General features: G+C 38.0%; 1 protein-coding gene across 2 annotated transcripts; it reads left to right on the top strand.

Annotated features, from left to right (window-relative positions):
• The first annotated feature begins 240 nt into the window (after positions 1–240).
• On the top strand, positions 241–25,480 carry LOC139982428 (aldehyde dehydrogenase, dimeric NADP-preferring-like). 2 transcript variants are annotated; one of them, XM_071995280.1, is made up of 14 exons: positions 241–379; positions 9,014–9,157; positions 11,798–11,893; positions 12,469–12,607; positions 12,907–12,992; positions 13,162–13,325; positions 15,882–16,112; positions 16,436–16,568; positions 16,969–17,039; positions 17,712–17,827; positions 18,311–18,446; positions 19,526–19,664; positions 20,396–20,476; positions 21,743–25,480. In XM_071995280.1, exons 1-14 carry the CDS (start codon positions 344–346, stop codon positions 21,773–21,775), a joined length of 1,605 nt encoding a protein of 534 aa, XP_071851381.1. In that variant the 5' UTR covers positions 241–343; the 3' UTR covers positions 21,776–25,480. The 2 variants fall into 2 exon arrangements, with proteins under 2 accessions (XP_071851381.1, XP_071851382.1); XM_071995281.1 differs by lacking the exon at positions 20,396–20,476.
• The last annotated feature ends 2,520 nt before the right edge of the window (positions 25,481–28,000 follow it).

The raw sequence follows: 28,000 nt of genomic DNA, 5'->3' as shown, positions 1-28,000 counted from the left end.
TCTTAAAAACAAAAATTTGCTTCGGTGTCATAGATTTATGCAAATGACATACAAATATCGCTTGCAATCAGCTTTGTGGTATCAGCATCTTGAAAGTCAAACAAATAAAGGACCTTCGTAACACGATACCGAGTGTAAATGATACCATGTGACCATCATTAATGCAAAGAAATCGGCTAGATCGTAAAGTAAATAATACTGGGTAAAGTTCATGATACAACGGGAGCTTTTATTGTCTAGTCTTAAACTGATATACCAGATACTTCCATGCTGTTCCTATTACAGACCTATAACGGAAAACGCCATTGAAGAGTAGTAAGACATTGCACGGGAATTCTTCAAAATGGCGTCCGTCTTAGCAACCTCAGACATGGCAAAGGTATGTATATACTTGTACTTAAGTTAAACTGTTGCGACCATTAATAGCGTGCATTGCAAAATAATTGTGTCTTTGTTAATGTAGGCTGTACTTAGAAGGCTGTACATAGTAGGCTGTAGAAAGAGTTTGGAATTGCCTGATGCAATTATTAGACACGTTTAGGGTTATTTTATTCTTGTAAGACAAAGGATGGGTATATAAGGTGTGGTTGCATCGTTCATAAATCGCGCGTCCGTGTTAATCGGTGTTAGGGTTTGGAGTTAGAGATAGAGAGATTGGGAAGAAGGTACCGGCTTATATAGAAGTATGGATGGACAATAGAAAGACTACACGTGATACAGACTGCATTATATCGCTCTGCTTAGCGCCAGGTTGAAATTTCATTCTTCTGGTGTTATACTTTGACGCACCCACCATCTTCTCTTCCGAAATTCTATTATAGGTTAAGGAAAAGCTAGCTATAACGTTCATTATAGTTACTATTTGCTGCACATCTGTGAAGCGTTTGGAACAGTTTAGTGTAACAATGGTGTCATATGAAATTTAAGTAAGTAAGTAAGGAAGGGAATAAACGCCATAAACTTTAACGTCATTAGCAAAACTGATTTTAAACAGTAAGTAATAAAGATACAGTTGTAATAATATTAGAAGAGTTTTCAACGAGAAATGTTAGACCTGTAAGGTCAGGACACTTATCATTGGTGCAACACCACTATTAGACTCATAGAAATGTCAAACGTTTAAAACAGTTTGAAATCTCCTCAGTAATGTATGGTACTCTTAAGCTACCGTACATGATACTTTGTAATTAGAAGAGTTTGATTTACCTGATCATATCTGATAAGGTAGTTCAAAAGATGAACATGTGACGTATTTAATTATTGTTTTATCAACGCGAAGACACAAGCTTTACAATAGAAAACAAAAACGATTCGGTGATATCCTATAGATACTGATATCCTACAAAGTGATATATTAGATAGCGAAAATTATCATCTAAATAAATAAATAAATCTCGACGCGATAAAGTATTCTTTGATTGTTTCCAACATCTACATTTCCATACACGCAGACCCCCGGGTTCAAAATGTCCACGAAACACTTTTGTGAATTTTTGTATTCCAAAACATTACTACCCACTTGGGGTTGGGTAGATAATGATAATATATGATGATAAATAATGATGATAATACTAGACTACATCATCGTTGTACTTTTCATCGTGTGTTTTCATATTATCATCTCGTACAATTATATTATCATCGTCTATTGTTATATCTTCCTTTTGCACTTTAATGTTATCCTTGTTAATACATACATACATATATTATCATCACCGAGGCTCCTTTTGGCGTTCCATAATATTCCACAATGCATTTTCTTCATCTAATTCGATGAGCGTGATCTTACTCGCAATGATTGGGCATAAAGCTTGCAATAATTTCCAAGCTGTTCAGCTGACATGATCACACAGAAGGAAACTTTACATTGAAAAGAAACAACTCACAAACAAACTAGCTTCACACACGTACAGACCTAATGTAATTGGGTTACGAATCAGTTGCATGGAACGCCGACGCAAACAATTTTGTGAGAAGCTAAGATAATTGATACCAGTAGATTTGAACGATTTCCTCAAATCAGTGTATGTATTTTACCACGTTAGGTTTCGGGCTCAACTACAACTGTTGTTTAATAATCGTTGGAGTCCTTTTTGTTCTCGTTTGAGACATACATCTTTGCTGTATGATACCAAGTTGGAAAGTTTTATTATTCGGGGATATGGCGTGACGAGGTTTATATCTTCTCCTACGAGGAAACGGGTTTGTGTCGCGCGGTAACTCTTCTTTACTCAGGCTTTTATTGCGGACTCTACCACACACAAAAACAGCACATAAAATGGAACTGACCCAATTCTATGCATACGATTTGGTCATATTAGTTGGATGTTTGGCTGTTCCAGTCAATGTTTATGCTTTTCGAATTCTTCACAAATATCCCAAGATAATGGGAGGGATTACTTGTGTCTTTCATAAAGCTCTCGCCATTACCGACCTCATGACTGGATTCTCATGTATATCATTTTGCACGAGAATTATCGTAAAGGATTCGCCATTTGTAGTCATGATTATCACCATGGTAACCACTTCTTTTACGCTAAGTTCCGTCCTGCTGTTAGGAACGATCTGTCTGGACAGATTCGTCGCCATTAGACATCCGCTCCTCCATTTTGTTTTCTTTACTCGAAGGAAAGCTAGGATTTACGCAGCTTCTGTCATCATGGCGAGTTGTGTATTCATGGCGATGCATACTGCATTGGCATTCGATGGTGGAGCCAAATATAAGCTAAAGGAGGTCGCAACTGGGGGCGCCACTGACTCTAGAAGACAGATCATGTATATTGTCACCGCCATTTTGTTTTTGCTGACTGTGATTTCTGTAACGGCGCTAAATATCGCATTACTGATCACATTATTACGTTACTCAAGACGACAAAGTTTCTTGAGAAGTCAACGGGTTCTACACGCGGTAACTCCCACCAATAAGACCTCGGTACGTGTAGCGAAAACGGTGTTGGTGATGACCGCGGTCTTTTACATCGTGTTTATACCGGCTTTTGCCTGTATGGGATTGGTTTGCTATGGTCTCGAGATTAATGTGTTGATCATCCACTTGTCTTTTGTCTTAATGCAGCTTCACTGTGTACTGAACCCATTCATTTATCTAGTTATGAATCCAGCATTTCGGAGAGTTGCTTTGACAACATGACGGACACCGTGTTAGATATTAAAAGAAAAACACACGAAACACAACAAAAACCGAAAAGAGGACACAAAGCTGACAAGAGGGTAAAAAGGGCATTTCATATCGATAAAATACGCCTGGTCTTGAGGCAACGCGACATTGTAAAACATCGGAATTCTTACAGTATTCACTGCTCTCACATTGTGTGAAGCGTTCGCATTAGGTACGGTTGATCCATACTTTTGCATACATGTGAACTTCGATTTCGCTGTCATGTACCACCTATCCTCGCCATTCAGTTAAACGCTGAGAATCTCAGTACAACCATGGGCGTCGCCTCGGTTTATACTACGGGTCGCTGTCACCATATAAAGATGATGGCGGATCTGCGTTTTATCAGAATAGCGGCATTATGAATTAACTTCAATTAAATGCTTACCACATGGGACTATGCGACCGTACATATTAAAATAAGATTAATGTTATACACTGTAACGGCTTCTATGTCCAACTGATGGTGAACCATTGTAGCCTAAGCAGTATAGATGTTTTTTCTTCAATGCTCAATAAACCATTGGCACATTTTCAATTGCACGTATCAATGGGAAGTATTCCAGTTTGTGTAAGATGTATGAGAAGGAAATGCGTTATTTGGTTACTAGCCCAATGAATTTTCCTTCGTAGGCCTATATACCCTTGCTTTATGCGTAACTGTGATAGTATGGTGCCATACCACATACGTATTCTGGAGAACAATTGACGATACTGACTCGCGAAACTGATATGTTTAATGCTCATTGAAAATCGGGGTGAAATATGATTCCTTATATTATTGCGTAAACGACTCTGACAAGCGTCAAATACGTCCATTTTCTGAAAGAGTTCATGGCATAATATCATTCATATGAGGTATACCGTTGAAGTGGATTGAGTACAGTTTGTATGGGCCTGTATTGACCTATATTGGCCTGTATTCAGTGGCGGACTGGCCACACGGGCATTTGGGCAATGCCCGGTGGCCCGATGGGCCGGTGGGCTGGGGAGCCTGGTAAAAATTTACAGCCCATTTTCACAGTAGTTAATAGAATACAGACGGGCTGTGTAAAAAAATATATTTTAACTGTAGGAATCAGTCATGTAAAGACTGTCCTCGATCTCTGCTGCTACAAGGTGCTTCTCAAGTTGAACCTTTCCACCGATGCTTACAAGAGCATTGAGCTTGCTAACAAGGTGCTGGTAACGTTATCTGTGTCACAAGTGGCATGTGAACGTTCCTTCTCTGCCTTGAAGAGACTCAAAAACCGTTTGAAGAAGTACAATGACACAAGAACATCTTGAGGCGTTCATGTTGATGTCTGTGGAAAAATGGATCTTGGCCAAACTTGACACTAAAAATATTATTGATGGTGTGGCTGCCAGAAGCAGCGAACAAGTTGAACAAGTTGAACCTTTTCACCGATGCTTACAAGAGCATTGAGCTTGCTAAAAAAGCTGGTGGTAACGCTACCAGTGTCACAAGTGGCATGTGAACGTTCTTTTCTCTGCCTTGAAGAGACTCAAAAACCGTTTGAAGAAGTACAATAACACAAGAACATCTGGAGGCGTTCATGTTGAAGTCTGTGGAAAAAAGGATCTTGGCCAAACTTGACACTAAAAATATCATTGATTGTGTGGTTGCCAGAAGCAGCGAACAAGTTGAACCTTTTCACCGATGCTTACAAGAGCATTGAACCTGCTTACAAGCTGCTGGTAACGCTACCAGTGTCACAAGTGGCATGTGAACGTTCCTTCTCTGCCTTGAAGAGACCCAAAAACCGTTTGAAGGAGTACAACGACACAATAACATCTTGAGGCGTTCATGTTGATGTCTGTGGAAAAAAAGGATCTTGGCCAAATTTGACACTAAAAATATCATTGATGGTGTGGCTGCCAGAAGCAGCGAACTGCGTAGGATCCTACTCTCGTAGACATGATATGTGCTCGTGTCACTGAACATATATATTTTAGTGGACTTTATTTAGGTTTTTTTTTCAATTTTTTCAAGCATGTTGTCACTAAATGCTTGAAAAACTAATTAAAATCCAGTCTAAACATATATTTTTGCCTATTTTTATTACGTTTTTAACTTTCCTCAGTTTGATCAAGTGTTACCTCTGGAAATTATTTTTGGGTCTTTTTTTTGGTAGGATTATTGTAACCTACAAAATTGAGAAATTTGTCACCATTTTGCATCTAGGCATTCCTTAACTTCAAAAAGGTCTCAATGGGGAGGGGAACACCTCCTCCCCTTAGACCCCTCCCCCAGGACGTCGATCACTAGTAAGTAACATATCAATGAAAATGGCCCAGTCGAGGTGAAAAATGCTCGGGCCGGTTTTAAGATCCCAGTCCGCCCTTGCTGATAGTGAACCATTGTAGCCTAGGCAGTATGATTTTTGTCTTCAGTACTCAATAAACCATTGGCACATTTCCAATTGCAAACATCAATGGGAAGTGTTCCGGTTTGTGTAGGATGTATGCGAAGGAAATGCGTTTTTTTGTTACTAGCCCAATGAATATTCCGTCGTATATAGGTTTATGCGTATATGTAATAGTATGGTGCCACAAAACATACGTATTTTGGAGAACAATTGACGATACTGACTCGCGAAACTGGTATGTTTAATGCTCATTGAAAATCGGGGTGAAATATGAATACTTATATTATTGCATGCGTAAAAGACTCTAACAAGCGTCAAAAACGTTCATTTTTTTTTAAAGATTTCATGGCATAATATCATTCGTATGAGGTATACCGTTGAAGTGGAAAGAGTACAGTTTGTATGGGCCTATATTGGCCTGTATTGGTATGTATGGACCTGTATTGGTCTGCATGGGCCAAACCTAACAAGAGTCAACTAAAGACAATTAAGACAAGACTGCATGTTTAACATAATGTAATTTCATTACACAGCTGTTCATATTTCCTTTCCTGCAATATGTAATTAGATGTCACTTGACTTAAAATATCCATTTTTTAACTAGCTAACGTGAATACAGAATGGCTAAAAAAAAAGAAAAATGCACTTCATTGTCTATACACATCACAACAGCCAAGTATATATGAATTAGGGGAAAGTCATATATAATAGTAACCGTTAAATTTCACTCCTCGGACTTTTGTCTAAGATCTATTGTATGTATAGTCCCCTTCCCAAAGGGACTCATATTTTTGTATATTTATGTCTGTATATTTATATTTTTATGTTCTTTATTGTGGTTTATAACCCTATCTTATATCATTTTTTACTTTTATTGCTGTTACATTACTTTTAGGTTTTCTTAAGTTTGTTAATTTTATATTCCAGGTATTGGTTCTTTTGTACAGTGCTCTTGAGCATGTTTTATTTCATGATAACAGCACTTAAGTAAATGGTATTTTGTTATTTTTATTTACTCGTGATGCAAATTTGACATAACATCGACACGATCACAATCTCGATGCACGGGGAGTTGAGAGTGAACCCGCTGAATCTTGGAGGACTTTCCTAAAAAATACCCCCGTTTAAATTGTAACAATCATTCGGGACTCAACTTTTCTCTTTAACCAAAACATGTTAAGTCTAGTCGAACACTCTCCAAAGTAGTTGGAAAGAGAGCTAGGACCTCTTTCTTGAACTAGAAGGATTAAAGGCTATTATTGTAACTCGCTAAAATGTCAGTACCAATGGAAATTTCCTAATGCGGATTTTGTCTTCGTTTTCTCATATCTTGTAGACATAAAATTGCAGCATTTAGACAGTTATTGCTTGAGAAAATAATAATGACTACAAAATCCGCCAAACTTAACGGGAATTAGCTAAGTATCTCCGTAGTACTTCGCTTTTCAATAAATTCATATCATTAGGTTAAAAATATTGACTGTGGTTATTCCAAAGATTACTTGGTAACACCAGAGAGTTGTTATCGAACACACTTCGACGGGAACGCCCCGCCTTAAATTGCAAGTTTAAAAGCAAGATCATTGGGCTCGCCAATTACGAAAAAAAAAACGACGGGCACTCCCATATTGACCTCATCTAGTTCCGCGAAATTTGACAAGCTTTTTGTTATAAGTTTAGAGTACCGTCCACATGGAATCACCAGCAATTGCATATAGAGATAATAAGGGGTGAACCAACGGTCTACCGTGCGTTTGTCGCTCGTTAATGCACGACAAGGGTAATGACGCAAGTGATGCACTAGACAGGAATAGAATTGTTTTAACAAAGTCTGAATAAATATGAGTTAATCACCGTAAGATCGTTTATAATTATTGCAGAATATGTTTTAAAAGATTTTTGGGGATTTCAAGTCAAATAAACTGTTTTAAGCACCATAACTTGTGTTTCCTTATATCTTTTTTTATTCGGCGAAACGGCAAAGTGTACTTTCAATTAATGAATCATCGAGGGCATTTGAGCATTCTTGTGAACGATGCAGTTTAACCCAATCTCGATCTTACTTCGACTCAGAGATTTGTAAACAATATCACCACGCAAATTAGCCTAAATCACAGCCTTCTCGGCTAAAAAGTTGGAGAACGACATTTTCCCTCCACAAATATGTGGATTTTTTAAAGACAGAAATCGGCCACTTCTACAAAACATATTAAATCAGCAGGTTGAATACTAAATTCAAAGTGGATTCATTCCTCTAATGTTTCCCTGTATGGTTAAGATCACCAAGAAACAACCAAGGGTTTTATAAAAAGTATAAGTAAAATGATATCCGTTGCAAGCAAAGGTCCTTTTCAAAAATAAATTGTCACAAAATATTTCGTCGACAAATATTGAATTGTACATATTTCCGCGAAGCCCTAATCAACGATTCTTGTCAATTAACGATTCCTGAGGGCCGAAAGACAATTGGTGTACCTTGTTGCTAGGTAACTGGCGTCACCGTCGCAACCGCTTTACTGGTGAACATAATACTATTGAAGAAACCCGTCCAATATATCTTATCATAAACAAACAAAATATGAATGAAATACATTAATTATCGCAAATTATCACTAAATGTCCTGTTTTAGTCCATTGGGTATAATTTTCCGTTACTAAAAACGGAGCAATCTTCTCTAGTGGTAAAGAAAGATGAATTTTTCTTTAAAAATAAATAATAATAGAAGAAGAATAAGAAAAGGGGAACTCAGCTCAAGAAAGAAAAAAAAAAGTGGATAGAAAGAAAGCATGAAAACCATAAAATATATTTGTAACGGTAGGTTTATGAAGACTTCATAAAGGGATTTGCCCTATTCGCTGTTGGCGCCCCATGGTTATGTAGAACGTTCATAGAAAAATCGTAGAACACTCGGAGGTCGCAGAACTCAACGGAGCCCATCCCATTGGCTGTTCCCATTCCTCGGTCGCCGTGTGTTACGGGCATTAAAAGTGAAAAGGGGTGATACCCCCCCCCCCCCAAGAGAAGAGCATTCGCATCGTTGAAACGCATCATTATGAATCAGGTATTTAGACTGCTTTCACACTATATCCTCTTATATCTTAATAGTGTCTTTCCCAAACCACAAATATATTATTTTCACTTTTCTCAATATTGTCAAGATTGATCCATTTCCGGAAATTTACCAAAATATCACTCTCAGAAATGGTATTCTAGTCTTACTGTCCTCGACTACCAGGAAACATCTCAAATTTCGTCGTTTTGATGTTGAAGACATTTTGCTCACCGCACAATACAACAGACAATTGTAATCGCGACCGTTTCTAACCAGTTTTCTTTCATTTCACTTCGCATTTTTTGGTTGTTTCTTCGATTTTATTTTAGATTAGATGTTTTCGTTCGAACTCTCTGAAGGAATATATTATTGATGGACATTAATTTAATCCCATGTTTTCCATTTTCTTTCTTCAGATTGTGACTAATGCGAGGGCGGGCTTTATGGCGGGTAAAACCAGGACCAAGGAGGCGAGGAGACGTAACCTGGAGGGAATTCTTCAGCTGATTAAGAACCACAGTGACGATATGATAGAAGCCCAAAGGAAAGACCTACACAAGGTACATAATATGTATGTGATGACGATACGCGATTCTCTTAAAGGATTGGTTCAGTTGTCATACATGTTAATGTTATATGAAAGAGGACAATAAAAGAAACACAATCGTGAAAAAAACTGTTCAAATATCTTTTTCGGTTAAAGAGATATTCAAGTGTAAAGTTTTATCAGATTGTGTAGAAACTGTTGAAATCTGACTAGCTGTGATGTCACATCCTCACATTCCTGAAAAGTCTTTGTACTTTTCCCCTAAATATTTTGTGAGATTTCATGACTTTCAATCAAAAGATATGTCAGGAGATCTCATATTTGTCAAAGGAAGTATTTGAGATTAAACATCTGAAGAATTTTTGATTATATATTATTTTCAAATGTGTTAAAAAATGTAAATAATTTTTAAAGAAATATATTCACAAATTTTAAGGAAGTGAGGATGTGACGTCACACCCTCACAGTAAGTCTTTCTTCACCAGTCGTTTTCAAAGAAATTTTGATATCTTCAAAGTGTCATATCTCATTAACAGAGCATACTATCATGGTAATTTCTTCACTGTTCTTTTTGTCTTTTTGTGCTCTTTCATACAAAATAGACATGTCAAACACCTGAATCAATCCTTTAAGGTATCATTCACGCATTAAAAGCCCCATTGACTTACACACTAAATCACAAAAGTAATGTGGCCTCTAAGTCCAGATAGAAGTTCTCACTAGGTAAACGCTATCCATCACTGGATAGATGACAAGTTGGCAATTCATGGCACCATCATATTTTTTTGATATCATGACCATGCAGATTTTTTGCTATAAGAGCCTGATGTTTTCGTCACTTGTAAACAAACCTCTTCACTCAGTAGTAAACAATTTTCGTACGCTGCTCCTGAGAGGCCTAAAGGGGTCTAAACCTGCTTCAATTGACCCAATTTGTGCACCACATATACTTCAATTCATGCTCTTCAACATGCAAGCCACAAAACACTGATCGCGGTTGATAACATATCAAAATAGATGTTCTCCTGCTGCTTTCTGGCCCTTTTCCTGAGATAGAAGAACAATCGGGCTGATCGATATAGACTCTAATAGGAGTATGCCACCTTATTGGTATATGCGCTCAGCTGGGCTGGGTTTGGTTGGACTGGGTTTGATTGGGTAAGACTGGAGTGGGCTGAACAACGCTGAGATGAGCTCATATGGACTTGTACTGAAATGGTCTGGATGGGGTAGTAGTTGGCCAGACTTGCTTGTGCTGCAATGGGGTGGGCTACCACTAGGCTGGGCTAAACTGGACTGGAATTGACTAGGCTGAAGTGTACACTTAACTTGTGTTATGGCTATTTGAATTCCATTTAGTTTTTTTTGTTCAAGCGAGTTCATAGCTTAGGTCAAAGGAGTTGAAATTAACTAAGTCAAACAGTCTCAGATGAGTTCTTCTTAGAGTCCACTAAATTCACGTAGTGTGGCTCAGGTCCGCTGCAAATGGGAGTTACTCCACTATTGGACAAAGGTTTTACGTATTAATAGGAGATTATCCTCATCAGATACCTGTATATTAAAATATGCTGTCCTCATTGTGCGTCGGATATGCGCCGCTAGGACACCAGTAGCAAACAATGTCAATGAATCAAAGACAGGTACAACTTATCTGTATTTATTCCTCACTTGTATTTTGTGTGGTAAAACTGTAATACAAGATACATGTTACGTAATAATACTAAATTTTCGAAACTAGTAGTCACTAAACTAAATACGATAAAGATAGTACTCAGAAAAACTAGTGACATGCCGGTTATGACGCATATAGGAGACTAAACGAGGCAAAGAACAATATACAAACGCGACTGGAAGAATGATCCTTCAAGTCAACTAAACGATTGACATATTTATCTAACCGATAGTACATAAAAACGGGACCATGAGAGACAACATTAATTAGAACATGAAGTATATGTGACCATGCCCGAACCATAGCAAACAATTGATACACCTAACAATGATAACTACCGGTAAACCCAGTGTAGACGACTGTGCTCTCATGGTACACATTGAGTTAACTGTAATGATATATTTGATATAACAAATGGCATTGTGAACTTAATGTCAATAAAGCGTCAGCCCAAATTTCATAACTTTAGTCAATACAAACAACGTGTACTTACGGATTATTGATTAGCCAGGACAAAAAACGCTAGTCGCAAAAGATAGGTGTATGAAAGCCTGTACGTTGTCCACAACATTATACACAAAAAAACTGGATTAAGCAGTCTACGTCCTGCCAAACAAACTGTTTCAAACAACTGATAAACCAACCGTTGAAATAACTGTGGCAGCATAATCCAGCATCTGACCTCAGATGACCGTTCACAATTACAGACAGGGAAAAATGTCGCCCAGCGGGAGTGGAACGATGTGTCCCCTGCGACCACAGACCTGGATTTAATCCAAGAGTTGAAGGACGCTGAAATATATAGACAGGTGTAGTAATACAAAATTATCAATGTGCATGACAATAACTTATTTACCTGCTCTCAAATTTTTCCAAGTACCAGATTTGACCACTAATTAACAATCTTGAAAATAGTTCATTAGTGGCTTATGATTTGATTTACATTACCGAATGAAATATTATGTCTGCTTTCCTTTTTAGCCTTCCTTTGAAACTATCATTGGTGAAGTCGAAATGGCGAAAGCCGAAGCCACTGATTTCTTGCAGAGGCTAGATGAGATTATGGGTAAAACTGATGTAAGTACATCTTTATCAGATAGCGCTATCTTGTCTAAAAATTCACAGACGTAAGTGAAAGTTAGAAATAAAATACTTAAAAATATACAAAGCTTACCTACGCAGTGGCAGCTTCCTGTATACTTTAACCTTTTTAGCAGGTGTGGATATGTACCATAATTCTTGGTATTACGGATGCAACTAACCGGTGTAGGAGTAATACACGTGCCGCTGTGCGGGCAAGGTAGACTTCCGCGTTTAAACCTACTATACATATGGTAAGCATTGCTCAGAGTTAGCACGAGCATAGAAAGTACTGGAAAAATTAGGGGGATGGGGAGGCAAAGCATTAAAGTTTCTCAAAAGAAGGACCCGGCAGGGAGGAGGGGTGGGGGGGGGGGGTGACACCACGGTGACTAGTCGTTCCGAATCAAGATAGTATTCGTTAGTGTCAATTAAGTTTTGTCTGCGAACCAGGGAGGGTAGGACGGTAGCAGATCGCTCGCACCACATATTAACTGTGATCTCATAATGAATGTGACAAGCTTGTTCAAATATGTTCCACTTAATCTATAGATGTTTACACCATTTCGCAGGTAAACGATGGCTCTCTGCTTCTCCTGCGGAAGCAAGCATTCGTCCACCGGGATCCATACGGGGTGTGTTTGGTCATCGGAGCTTGGAATTATCCCATACAACTTGTATTGGTTCCTCTGATAGGAGCAATAGCTGCTGGTATGGAGCAGTTTTTTCCTTTCTTAATCGGCTCAAGATATATTGCAGGTCTTATAAGGTTATTTGATTGGTGTTCGGTTCGGGGGTGGGGAAGTTGCTCGATCATGACGTAGAATTTGAATCTTGTAAGCTAAAGAAAACGGTTGACTTTGCTTCTCCTTTAAGGATTTGAGAATGTTTTGCTTTGCACAGATATCGACATTTCCTGACAACAGTAAAACACGTAATGTTGGTTTGTGTATACCGTATATTATGTTATACCAATCTAAATGACACCTGTTTTACTTCCTTTTTCAAAGGCAACGCTGTGGTCATCAAACCCTCAGAGCTTTCCCCGGCATGTGCAGAACTGTTCGCAAGGATTATACCACAGTATCTAGACCCGGTAAGCAACCCTGTCAATGAATGTCGAATTGCTTGTAGTTAAATCCAGTGTTTTAAACTACAAGATTAGTTATGTCTGTTTGGTGATGACGTCACTCCAACATTTGTTTATATTACCTCATAGTTTTATAATCTTCTTTTGTTCTTTTGCTTTTACACCTGTATAACAGGAATGTTATCCAGTGGTGAATGGAGGTGCCGAAGTTGCCCAGGCCTTGCTTAAACAAAGGTTTGATCATATCCTGTATACCGGAGGATGCAACGTGGCCAAGATCATTATGAGAGCGGCTGCGGAGAACCTAACTCCAGTGACCCTTGAACTCGGTGGAAAGTGGTATGTAGCCCCTATGGTACAAAGGTCAACGTGAATAGTATAGAATTTTATCGGACATATGATGTGGATTAAATAATATACTGTAACGTCAAAGCAGGCGATGGATTCAATCAGGACAGGCCTCGGGCAGGGGATCAACTTAGAAGTAGAAATGGCGCGCGCAGAGACAACACAAGCGAAGCAATATGCAAACATAGTATTCAGCTTTTTCTCTTTTTTTTTCTTTTATCAGCTTTTTTCAGGCATTTACAATCCCAGATGTAAATATGATAATTAATGATAACTCGGTGGTCCTTTGGTCATCAAGGTTCCTGGACGGTCAACACATCTGAGGTCTACAGCAGATCACCACACGTCGCAATTGCCACCCGTTCCTCCGTATACACACAGTATGTGCACTAACGCTAGATAAATGGGGCATAGCTTCCTTACGAAAATCCAATAGAAATACTGCGTGCGCTAACGATAACCAATGGCCGTCATGTCTTCCGTATACACAGTGTGTGTGCACTAACGCTAGATTAATGTGACAAAGCTTCCTTACGAAAATCCAATGGAAACATTGCGTGCGCCAACGATAAACCAATAGCCGTCCAGTCCTCCGAATACACAGTCTGTGCGCTAACGCTAAACAAATGAGACACACGCTTACCAATAGCTATCGTTCAGAACGTCGTCCCCTGCCAAGATGGCTGTCGCCACTCCACCAAAATCCACTCTTCTTTTATTCTTCTCCAACTCTCCTTTCCTTCGGTTACTCGATGCGTCTCTTCTCCCTCGGTGTTTTCCGCCGCTCATGTCCCTCGGATCGCGTCCGTTCTTTTCGTGCGACGGTGTCCCCGTGTCGTTCCCGTCAAGTGACAATATTCCCACGACATACTCATGAGAAGACGGTTGTTAGTCTGTATCGGCCCGGACCTTTCATATCGAACCTTTCATCTCGGTTCTTTCATCTCGGTCGTCCTGCGACCTACTTCCCGAGCCTTTGAACATCCCCCCATGTTGAACACCCCCCTTCCGTCTGCACATGAGGTTAGATCAAAGCGGACCGACCCGCTAGGCGGTGAGAAACTCCGGCAGAACCAGCAATGTTACAAATCCCTGACAACAGTTGTTAGCCTATAACGGCTCGGTCCTTTCATCTCGGTCCTTTCATCTCGGTCGCGCTGCGACCTACTTCCCAACACTTTGAAAAAACCGCCTGTCTGCCGTAACGTTCGATGAAAGCGGACCGACCTGCTAGTCTGTGAGAAACTGTAAAAAGTAATGTTTACAAGCCCCTGACAACGGTTATTAGCCTGTGTCGGCTCGGTCCTTTCATCTCGGGTCCCGCGCAAGCCACGAGCTGCTTCCTATGCCTTTGAACAAGCCGTCGCCGCTTACCGCAACGATTGATGAGAGTGGACTAAGTCGATGGTTCCCACCATAGAGATATACACTGATAATTCTCAGTTGAACCTAACTTTCCTTAGACAAACTCCACTGGAAGTTCTATGGCAAAATTGAAGGCGCTACAAATTACGTCTTCTAAACATAAAAAGAATAACGCCTGCATTACAATACGATAAGACGTTGGACAGATGGAGTTTAAAAAAAATCTTAACAGTAATAGAAGTACGGCATAATCTTAAAAGTTAATAATTTTGCAACCCCTTTGTGGGCCTCCAGGCCAGGGATCCTAGCTGTACAAGCTTGAACAGTATACAGTAATAGCCTCAACAGTGAACTAGTTTTGTGTATAGACATATTCTGTTGGGGCCTATCTTGAGGGTACATCTGGAGTAGTGCTAAAGGCTTGCACTGAGGCCTGACAAGTGGGGTCGTGGGTGTCATATGAAACGAGGGTTTCGTCCAGCCATGGGTTAAATGTAGGAATTTAAATGGGTTTTACTGGGGAAGAGTAAGTACAGTAGTAGTAGGGAATTTTTCTGTTTTGGATATAGGGTGTGACTAAGACGTTATAGAGAGACCTTTAGAGAGAAAGCAATTACCTAACAAAGTAAACACCGAGAGTACGATAAAAATCTTTCTGTCTATATTTCTGTCATTCTCGTCCTCGAAAACAAATTTATATTTTAAAGTTTCTTAGTTCTGCAGTTCAGTCGAAATAGACCGGAATGGTGAAAGAAGTTGCAGTTTTTCCTTATTGCGACATATCGAGATGGGCAACCTTGAAATAGTCAAAAACTAGATCCGTCTGTGGGTTAGGGAGATTTAACATTACACCATTCGTCGATATTATGGGGTAATAACATGGTTTTTAGTATAAGGATGACGTCGCGAGAGTTGAATCTATATCGAAAGAAATAAGATGTTTAAAAAACAATTATGTTGAAAATTTGTATCCTAACACTCTATATAACTGTAACATGTATGGTCGTTATAGTAAAGGTCGCTGACCTACTGTTATGAGGTCACAAATAACTACACCGGTAATTTGTATCCTAACTTTGTAAATAACTGTAACATGTATGGTCGTTAGGGTAAAGTTCCCTGGCCTAACGTTATGAGGTCACCGAAATGACTGCACCGTTCAATCATTGTATTTCGTCATAGCCCGGCGTACGTCGACTCTACAGGGGACGTTAAGTCTGCAGCGAGAAGAATCTCATGGGGAAAATTTATGAATTCTGGTCAGACGTGCGTCGCTCCTGATTACGTCATGTGCCACGAAACCCTGAAAGACAAACTCATATCAGAGCTCAAGAGATGCTTGAGGGTATCTTACGGCGATGACATCAAATCGTCGCAGGATTACGGACGAATGGTCAGTGAAAGACATTTTGAGTAAGTATCCTCTTTAACTGGTCCAATAATTACCATGGTTACATATATATATATATATATATATACATATATATATATATTTATATATATATATATATATATATATATATATATATATAATTCCCAGTGTAGGATTTCTGTATATATATATATATATATATATATATATATATATATATATATATAAATAAATATAAATGTATATCTTGCACATGCGCACTAATGAAAACAGTTCATAAATACGCAGGTCGAAATCCGTTTTTAAATAATCACAAAACTGACAATCTTTAAAGTTCTGTCCGTTTTATGCATTGTTTTGGCAGTCGCGTTCAAGCCTTGTTACAGCAGTGTGAAGAGAAGGTGGTATTCGGTGGCAGCTATGACCGGAGTCAGCGGTATATCGAACCCACTCTCCTCGATAACGTTACCTTTGACGATACTATAATGGGTGAAGAGGTTAGTGACGTCATAATATTATGATTAGTTGTGAATATCGGATCGAGAAAATCAACAAATGAGAAACGTTAAACAAGAACACAAAATACATCACAGGAAAAAGAACAAACAATCCCACACATAAACGAACAAAAAGCAGAGAATACAACAAAAACAAACTTATACACATTTAAAAAGCAAAGCAATCCAAGTTTTTGGCACGATCTGAAGTTATTTGATATCCCCCTCCCTCCCTTCCTGCAAGCCCCCCCCCCCCATCACACCTACAAGCCCAGGGTCACTGGCGCAAATCCCGTTATCGCCAGCTAAAAAAGGGCTTTGCTCTTTTCCAGTTTGTTGATCATTTCAGAGTGAGTTATGTCCATATGTTGTCCTTACCTGTATTTATATCACATCTCAGATTTTTGGGCCTATTCTACCAATCATAAGTGTACGGAGCGCAGAGGAGGCCATCCGCTTCATCAATTCACGGTACGTTGAATTATTTGAAAATCTGCAAATTCAAAATCGCCTAATGTGCATGTCTTGCTTTGCGAGAGGATTGAATCGAAGAGAGTGTGGGCGGGAATGGTGACCGGAAATCCGTCGAGCAGTCGGACGTGTGACTTTGATTCGAGGGGCCAAGCTACCGAATAACTGTAAACCTTTCCGAAAAATTCAGTTCTCTGAGCAGTTCTGGACACAAATTCTTTTCCAACTACCAATTTGAAAAGAACGGCGCTTGTAGTTTATATAAAAAAAAAAACGAAAACAATTAACGAGAAGGAACACTTCTCATTTATGCAAATGGTCACTTCCATGTGTTTTTTGTTCTTCAAAAAGTTGGTGCATGGGTGAAGCACGTGCTCGTGTGTTCCCCAGGTCCGCTCCTCATGATTATTGGCGAGTTATTGCAGCTATAACTGTGTAGGTTCAATTAGAGTATCGCACAAACTATACTACACATTGACTCATTAACGCCATTAAAACACACTGAAGACAACGACTGAACGGCAGGAGTAGAGGTCAAGGGTCCATGGAAATGTTCTGCACACTTTGTATGGTGTATTCATCTTTGTATGTAAAGTCACTTGTAAAAAGTGCATATGTCTCGAGCTAGCTGATATACTTACATATACTAATCCATACTGCTATTTTCAACAGGGAGAAGCCACTGGCTCTGTACGTATTCTCCAGTGATAAAATAATTAATAATCGGTTTTTGACTGAGACATCTAGTGGGAACCTGACCGTTAACGAGACCATGATTCACGTCGGAGGTGAGCATGTTTTTGGTTCAATCAAATTGATTCGAATAAGGACCGTCTTTACCATCAAATCATCAACCTTATTCCGGAATAATATATATATATATATATATATATATATATATATATATATATATATATATATATATATATATATATATATATATATATATATATATTTGACATTTAGGGGCCTACTTGGAAAGTTCTGTTTTTATTATGCAGAGTCGTTGAGAGCCGCGTAGGGCCCAGGGCACAATTTCGTCTCCGGGTTGCTCTTTTACACTCTATATTTTGCCTTGATTACTTAAAAAAAAACATTTCTTGTACCCTCCATATTTAGCGGGTCGCTTTAAATAGGTTCAGTATTATTTATTGAAAATCAATAACATCATGTATAGTTACAATCAACCCTATCGCCACATGCACCCAACCTTTGATTTGTCCTCTTCGATTCGTTTCTGAATGGTTTCTCATGTTGATTCAATGCAACAGCTCCCGCACTTCCCTTCGGCGGAGTGGGTAATAGCGGAATGGGGGCGTACCACGGAAAATTCTCCATTGATACCTTCTCCCACAAGAAATCATGCATCGTGGATCCGTCACCAAAGCAGAGTGAATTGACCATGAGGTAGGTATACAAAGATGGAAATGCATGCATGTGTGAGTATTCAGTGTGTGTGTGTGAGTGTGTCTGTGTGTCGGGCGTGCTGGTGTAGCAGTACAATCTGTCGCAAATATCTCATATTCAGTATAAACTGTCCCAGTCCCACAGGACAGTTTATACTGGATTTACCAGTACGTTTGGTCTCCCCGGACCAATTGCACCAGGACATTTCGTCCGGCGGGACTATATTTGCTGTGAGGTGGGGACACAATTTTCAGCAGATAATGTCCGACCGGACTAAATATGCTGGTACAAAGTGTCTCCGCGGACACTTTGTACAGGGGGACACTCTGTACTGTCACACCGGCCCAACCATTTACCAATGAATATTAATGAGGTCATAGGTTATTGTCCATGAAAAGAGAATATTCTCAGGGTAGGTTATACACAGATCTTGCTGTAATTCTCAGTGCAACTGAACGTAAAGTTAATGCTGACGTCATCTTCATCTTCATACGTAACTTATTAGTCTCATTCCCAATGCTTTATCTTCTATGATCGTCTACAAACTTATCTCAACGAAAAACGATAGAGAGAAATATTGAATAATTTTTATAACATGTTAATATGTTACATACGTGTGAGATAAACAGGCTACATGTTAATTTAATCTTGTTCTTACAATTGAGTTTTTTACTGATCTTAGCTTCACTTGTTAGGCGCTAATGTAGCATATAGTTTGTATTCTGAAATTAGTATTCCTGCCAGACCCTAATTTCAGCGCAATTTCTGAACATGTCACCTGCATTGATAGACTCTCTTGAATATTTGAGACGTATAACAATAAAAAAAATTGATACCCATTTTAAGATATCTATAACGGAATATTCGCTCATGGGTGGAAAACTGGCTGAACCTTAAACAAATATCCTACATGGTTTTTAACGCTACCTTTATAGGTCTATACATGACGCGAATGTTGCACTCCAGGCTGAGGTGAGAACCGGGAGGGGTAAAGAGAGAGAGAGATAATTCGTTAACAATTATAATAAAATGCATTTTTCATATAACAAGAAATGTTTCACATCTTTTGCTTTTTTCAGCATCCGTTATCCTCCTTACTCATCGACCAAGCAGAGTATTTCCTGCCTCTTGATGAGGACAGCTTCAGTTGCTGAGAAGAGGATATTAAAATTACTGAAATACGCCATTGTTGTAGCATTATTTGCATATGGCATCAGAGTAAGAAATTCATATTTTTTTTTCATCTTCGTTTGCGTTATGCATGTCTATATCTTTCAATTTATTTACCTGCTGTATGCTTATCTGTCTGTCTGTTAATTGGTTTTTGACAGTATCTCTTTGGTATAATAGTCTGCAATTATGAGGTTAATTACCTGACTGTGTATGCTCTTTTATGTTATATTATGTATTATTATGTGTTATTATGTAACGTTATGATTGGCTGATTGTATGGTATTTCCGTTTCAGCAAGGTTGTCTCTCTTACTGTGGAATTTTCGTTTTAGATTTTCTCAAATTTGACATTTCCCATTTCCTGATGTATTGTTCCCTATCAGATTAAAAATCTATCAGTAGCAGTATAGTTTCCGCCGACAAATAGCTGTCCGTCTGTTTAAGCTGCAAAAAATGATGAGTTTTCACAAAAACTCTAAGAATTTTCATCCCTCCGAAAGATTATGGATGGAAATAAATGATGAATGTGTACTTACAAATAAAGTGGAAAAACAGGGTGTGGTATTATTGATTGCTCAAATTAGTTCCGAATTCATATAATGACGATTTGCCCAGTAGGCAGCATGAAAAAATGAAATTTAATTTTTGGTAACATCACATGAAAAATGTCATTTTCGACGTTACGTATAAAGTCCACGATCCAGAAACATTCAATTCTGAAGTTTAAAACTGCTCGACATCTGTAGTTAGTTGATTCTTTCAAATTTAAATCTTTAGAGGCTGAAATACTTAATAGAAATCTTGTGGAACACGGCTTGGTTTAGGAAGAATCTGCAACAGGCACAGGCCATAGCAAAGGTAAATTTATAGACATGGTTTAACAAGCCTACATTGTCACATGGACATGTTGACCTATTAGATATCTTTAACGACTCGTTAATTCATAACTCCATTGTATAGTATAACTTTCTTATCAATATTAACTGCAGTGTGACATAACTTGGTATGTTGTGCTAGAAGTTGGCCTTTTCCTAACATTTTCAAAATTTAGTGAAATAAGATGGCAATCTTTATTATTTCGATCTCAAACTAACCTCTCCTTACCCATCATCCACTGTCGGTACCGGTATGTCATCTTCTTCACTTTTCTAATTTCAGGTACAATGTGGGGAAAGGGGAGGGACGGTAGGGTTATATGACTCCAGCTTTGTGGAAAATTTACCCATTTTCATAAATATCAGAATCGCCCAAGTTTTTTAACAGAATTATATATACTTTTCTGTCATTAATGTAGGTGTGCATCAACGTGTCAAAACGTGTGTGTGTGTGGGGGGGGGGGGGGAGGGGGTACCAATTCTAAAAAGGCACTTTCCAACTTCTTTCACTCTTTTACCATTTTGTCTTTGTGAGTGTTTGTTTACTATGTTGTTGCCTGGTTGTACAGTTTGCATTGTAGGCACCAAACTGACCAGATTCACTTCAATGAATTAGGCCATACAACCGCAGAAAATAATATGCTAAAAGTAATCCAGTAGAGATTTTTGGAGCGCCATATAACAAACATTTCAAACGAAAGCTGAGACCAAAAATAAGAAAACGCAGTGTTAATTTACATCTTTTAACAGGAAATACAGATTCCAAAAGGAGGGGATACTTTTCATTTTAAAAAGGGGCACATTTATCATTTTTTTTCACAGGGGGAGGGGGTGGGGGGCACGTGTCCCCCGGCTACAACAACCCTGAATGGAAGGTGCTTTTTGTTGATACATGGTTGAAAATGTAATGAGAAAGTGCAATTTCGTTGAAAGAAATACATAAAATCATTAAAAATGGGCCGTTTTTGTTTTATAGAATGCATACGGTTGGTCCAATTTGTTGGGGCGTTTTGGATGTGATTTCATGAAAATGAAAGTCACATTGCCTTTTTGAAGTTTGTGCCTCCCCGCACCCAGATCGAACTCTCTTCCACTTCAACTGGCTCCAGCGAGGCCGTTATATATGGTCCGTTATGGTTCGTTATGGTTCGTTATGGCCGTTATGATCCGGTAGCAACTAATTACGCACCCAATCCAGTCCTCATTCATTAGTTTCATATGATCATATATTTTGTTGTTTGTATTTCAGATGCTGGGTCTGGACGGGATATTTTATGGTTGAATTGAAAAATTAATTCCGAGAGCATAAAAATCGCCGAAAAAACATAAAATTTACTCCAAAATCAGGTCAGAAATCAAATCATGAATCACATCTGAGATGACTGCTGGGACCAGACATTCCATCATAAATATGAAAATTATATATATTATTTGATAAATTGTAAAAAACTTGGATAAATTTTGTAAGTAATAAAGTATTCTTTTTTTCTTTCAAATAATATTTTTGGATTTGATATTTTAATTGTGAATAATCTAGATAAATAAGCAATTGTCTGGGCGACGAATTTGTTAGGACTTTTAACATTATTAGCAATTAATGTTTAATTACTTGAATACTTACGTTGGGTGTCTTATGTTGGTAAATTACCAATCTTAATTTATGTAATAATCGGTATAGGTTTGGTGAAAATTGTTCCAACACCTTAAGTTCCTGTTTTAATATCAATATATAACGACCAAAGGAATGCCAAAATTGCCAACTTTTCTTAAGTTTTCTCCATTCTTTAGATATTTTTAATAACAGAACTGTATATATTGAAACAAAATGGAACAGTTTATCAAAATTTGTGATTTTCTGTCACTATGGCAATACGAGGAACACAGAGTTGTAAAACTATCGGCAACGTGCTAACTTCTACAAAATAATCATGAAGGAAGCTCTAAAATATTTAATCATTTTTTCATCATTTTCATTATTGTGCATACTGAAAACGTTTTGCAAATATTTCCTCCACACTTGATAAGCAGTGTATCCAACCAGTTTTTTCTAAAGCCGTGCTCCCCTTCCACCCCAGCAAACAATTTTGACAAGTGTGTCACCCCTTTTTGCGATCACATTGATTAAACTGTGATGTCGTAAGTTTATTTGTTTTGTGGCAAAATCAAAATTTGATCGGATACATTTCTTTTGGTCGAATTACATATTTTACCCGACATTGTGTTACATGAATGGTGTTGGGTAAAATATTGGCCAACTTTTTTCTTTTTTAAGTTTCTGCAAAGTAACAAAACGTTTGCATCGTGCACCATATATTCATATCAGTCATATTTCTGAACGAAAAAGTAAATAAATGAATAATAATTGGCATAGTTTTTAGTAAAAGCTAATAAATTTTTAATATTTAAATTTTTAAATTTCACATGTGTGACATGCCATTTCGTAATTTTTCATTTTATTGCATAATACCAGTTAATTAGTTTCGTAATATTTGGACGAAAGATTTCCAAAATAAGCCTAAGCTGTAGAAACCTTATACAAGGTTATCATAGCTGCTGAAAGAGCGGTATCATAATTTAAGCGATTCGCGAATTTACCAGAAATTTTAAACAATCACTACTTGAAGAGTTGATATATACTTATATGCCTACGAATCATTGCTCTTAATGTTGTACCGACAAATTAACAATTCATATTTCGATGCATGTATTAACTTTATTGTTATACGTGCAAACATACAGTGAACTTAAGCAAACAATATCATAAACCACACAACAAAACAAAACAAAAAACAATCAACCAAAACTGAAAGTGCTTGAATAGTATCTTAAACGTGACCTTTGCATGACCTTTATATAATGTTACGTCATCGCCTGATATCCCGTAATAAAACGACAATATTGACTGGTCATAAGATTCGTGAAGCCGGATGCATGCATAACAAGTGGTCGTTAATATAATTTCGTATGGACCAACGACCTTAACAGCGTCGGAATCAAACTAAAATTAATACCAGCATATGTATGAAAAATATTATGTTGTAACCAAGGAGAGCGCTCTAGCTATTTCAAGTTCAAATGGTGGCCTCTTATAATCGAATATTGTCAGTCAATTGGTTTTGAATTTTTACTTCATCGCACAACGACCAACATGCATACAGGGTTTTGCTCTTTCAGTGGCCAACATTTCTTCTCTTTACACTGCTTTTTCTGCCATTTTGAAAAGATACCATGTGTTGCGATCCGTCAAAGTTACTTGGGCATCAGTATATGGCCCCACAAAATGCTAGAAATACAAAGAATGGTCACCTATAATAATATACACAACAAATTGCATCCACCATTTTTATTATGAACGCCTACAGTACATCGTGATAAGATCTTTATGTTAGAACGTGTACATATACACAGTGCCGGATTAACCAAGTAGCTTAAAGTAGCATATGCTACGGGAACCCGCATTTTCAACGGGCCCCGCGTTATATTGCTTGCAAACTATAAATTCTGATTCGGTGACTCATGCACTTGCTCTATTACTATAGTACTAGAATCCCTTCAACTTTTTACGAAAGACTGGGTGTTGTAAGGTTAGCGATTTTAGCCAATTATCACCTTCAATTGAGGTTATTATTTTAACACCGAAATCAACGGAAGTTTAGTATCTATGTTATACATTCGACGCAAAATATTTGAAATTGAATTCATAGCTGCACAAAGATAAAAACTGAAATGGAACGCATATTTTATTCTGCATGTTACAGGCACCTCACTATAGCTTAATTTGGCCCTACACATGCATCACATACCGAGTTAGTAGCTGAATCCAGTATATGGGGCTCTCTGACACTAAAACTTTAAAAGAATAGATCAGTCGGAATGAAAAAAAAAAATGATTGTGTCGGTTAAATGATATAGTATGCTGTGATTGCTTTCCAAAGCACCACAATTACAATTATATACCAGGAAATAAAAACTCGAAATCAAGTCACTTTTTTGGATAACTTATTTATGAAACATGGTACACTGCGGCCCACCCTAAGCATCATGGGTAATATGGGCTGCATCTACTCACCCAGTTGGGGACAGTTTTTGTTTTCTAAACTGTATACTTTTCATGTCTACACAGGGGTGCCGAATATGGAAATACCGGTATCCCAACATATAGGCCTTACATCTATAGGAAAATGGAATGTAGTATGGCCTATATTATCTCCTTATTTCCCGATTGCCCTTTAATGAACATAAGTGAAGACATGCTTTAGAAAATCATTACTCGAGATAGGAATACACTAGAGAGCTTCCCATAGCTTTATTTTGCACACAAGACAGCCTGCATCAATAAACAAGCTTTTTCCGAGGGGTCACAGGAACCTTTTTTTTTTTTTGGTCTTCAAAGATTTGTTTACATTCAAAACACCGGTCGTTTTGACCTTTTTTTCAAAAAAATCGTGAGAACAGTGAAAAATGTCAGTCAACCTGACCCTATCTTATACAACTATCTAATACATACAAGGAATCAAATCAGGAGCCTCAGAGGCATATGTAGAGAGATGGCTCTATATTTGGGGAAAATATGTCAAAAAATAACGTTTTTCGGTCTATGTTAAGGCCAAAAAACGGTCAACTTTCTGAAAATATTTCTCCCGAATGCCTCACCCTACAGAAAAGATTTTTAGCTCTCCAGAAGCGCCACACTGAAATTCAACTCTACATAGAAACAATTGAGCAATAGCGCCTCCACTTTGTGAGTAATCCCTAGCAATTCAACTCGAGCATTTCTACGGTATAGAATTTCGGTCAACCACAGTTGATATGCTTGCGTCGTTAGGGTCAATGCAATCACTCACGTAAATGAAACGGTAACTATTTAGCACATATTATCATGGCTAAATACTTCTAAGAGGCGTTAGACCTTCTTTTTATGGGCAATTTGACCATCAAGCCTTTGGAGAAGAAGATTCTGACCATGAAATTCTGAAATTCTGATACGGTAAGCCGCATACTGTATGCACACTGTTTGCACACTGTATGTACTATGTATTGTGTATGTAGCGCAATTGGTATATATAGACTTACCGTTACGCGTGGCTACCAATGTATTACAGAATACATTTGTTTGTTTGGAGGGGGGAAAATCAGTCATATTCCTCACATTCAAGCATCAAATAATATTTTACTTATGAAATAACATGTCTTGAACTCATCAAACTATCAAAAGTCCAGCAGATTTCATCAAAATAATTTCAAATGGGCAAAAAAAGTGCATTGTTTGTATCATAACCTCATTTGCTTATTTACATATCTAATTAGCTCAATTATAAAAAAAAATTATAAAAATTAAAACTTCATTTCAATACCTATCTGTCAATACTTGGGGTCCCTATTGACAAAATGAACAGATTTTAAGTAATTACAATGTGTAAATATTTTCCCCCAGGGGGACAATTATATGATCACAATGGGCATATCAAGGGTTATGTTGTCAAAAGCTTATAGTTAATTATTATGATTTGTTATTTGTTATATGTTAAGGACGGTAGTTAATTATTAGTACCACGAACTGAAATTTGGAGACAATATACAGATGAACTTTGAACCGCTTAAAGTATACGTAGGCCTACTCACCGTCCACTACACATCACGTATATAGGATTGCGTTGTATTGTATATCATTATCATAATAGTTATCATGGCCATCAAATTTATTAATATTATTTTTGTTAAAACTTTCAGTGTTACTTCATGATCGTAGCAGACCCTTGTCTTAACTATTCTAGTACGAATTACCCCCTTGGCGTATAGTTGCTATTTTATGCTCTTTAACTCTTTCAAAATATTGAACGCCAGTTTTATAAGCGGGAGTGACAGGGCTACAGCGGCCGGAAATCAACCCCTAAGTATGTTATATCTGGGATATTGTCTTGAAAAAAAGTCACACCATGTAGGTTTTGGCCTAATTAATACAGGTTGGTAATCGATGTCAATTTAAATCTAGAAATTACTAGGCAAACCGCATATATTCCATACGCTTTGTAGACATTTCGAAATAAAATGTATCAGTTCTTATTCTCCATTTAAACTGTTTTTTGTTGTTGTGTTTTTAAAGGACAGCATTGAATTAAAAGGAACAACGGAAAAGAGAGGTGTTTAGCATACTTATATAAATTATCTATACTCCATCACTCGACATGGTGATTTTCAGCTTCTTATTCTACCCTAATCCGGCATGCAGAACACAGCCAACCGAAATCCTCTCTCCACGCTTATCTCATAAACATCCCGCGCCTATAGCTCCTCCGCCATCACCCCACCTGTCATCCTTCAGGGTTAAACTGTCGAGGAACCCCTTTAAACTAGTTCGACGATGGTCAGAGTGTGGCAAGCCTGATTGCAGGTTAGCAAAATAATTCTAAACGAAAAAGAAAAAAGAAAAAAGACCATTACTTGATACAATGGTGAAGGTAAGCAGACGAGCAATACACATCTTGGAAGCTGTACAACTACGTGTGAGGCTGTTCCAGATCTGCAGGGATTTATTATAACAACTCCCATGCTCTCCAGACTTGGCAAACCCATCCTCTCGGGATAAGACCTTAAAAGAATTTTCATTTTTTTTTTCAAAATTCCTTTTTGATATGTTAAAGAGGAACATAATCTAAGCATTTTGGATAAATTTGCCTTCAATTCCTATGTGCCGTTTTCGAGATATTGACAGTTGAAATGATCTGATATTCTACCAAATGTGAACTTAAAGCAAACAGGTGTGATGTCATCAGGGACGTTGCTAAGGCCTGATGATTGGGGGGGGGGGGGGGGTGTAGTGGCTGATTTTCCAACTGGATGGGTTTTGGAGCCAGAAAATTCCGACTGCTGCCTTGTACCCCCCCCCCCCGCAATAATCGTCAACGATACGTTCAGTGTCAGTCAGACACCCCATCTTTCGCGACTGCACTTTTGTTCCGAACTTTTTTCGAAACATTTGTACCTTATGGGGCAAAGTTTTTGCTTATGTTGATGGCCCTTTTAAACTTCCGTAGATTAGCATTGAGCGTTTTAATTGTTAACCATAGAGACAATGTATATCCCAAGGACGTATAGCCAGGAATTTGAAAGGGAGATTTTTTGCGATTGATATGGGAGAGGGGTCTTAGGGGAGGGAGGGGAGGGAGTGGAGATATTTTTGAACAATTGAAGGTCCTTAGATGCGATCTGGTGCAATGTTTTGCCAGTTTCATTATTATCATATGATATCATATTATCAGCAGATTTTGTTTCCTGTTTGAATTCTCTTTTACATGTTCTTTTATATAATATATCAGAAAGACAAACATAGTGCTCTTTTACAATTTTTCCAGAAGGATGATTCTTGTTTATTGTCCAATGTCTGGACTTAAATACATTTGACGAACTTAACTGATGGACAATATAAACTTTCATATTTTGTAAGACAGCCAGATTTGCAGTGGCCTAAAAAAAATACCGTTATCGCCGTGTATTAGCAGTGTAATAA

The sequence above is a fragment of the Apostichopus japonicus genome, chromosome 16 (genome assembly GCF_037975245.1).
Source record: "Apostichopus japonicus isolate 1M-3 chromosome 16, ASM3797524v1, whole genome shotgun sequence".
Lineage (NCBI taxonomy): Eukaryota > Metazoa > Echinodermata > Holothuroidea > Aspidochirotida > Stichopodidae > Apostichopus > Apostichopus japonicus.
Note: the sequence above shows the minus strand (reverse complement) of the source record. Positions and strands in the feature narration are given on the sequence as shown.

Bases quoted from the DNA above. Each gene is read 5' to 3' on its own strand.
- LOC139982428 (XM_071995280.1), top strand. From the start codon at position 344: ATGGCGTCCGTCTTAGCAACCTCAGACATGGCAAAG. The intron at 12,993-13,161 runs GTAAGCAACCCT...CCTGTATAACAG, and splicing joins TACCACAGTATCTAGACCCG to GAATGTTATCCAGTGGTGAA. The intron at 17,828-18,310 runs GTGAGCATGTTT...TCAATGCAACAG, and splicing joins GACCATGATTCACGTCGGAG to CTCCCGCACTTCCCTTCGGC.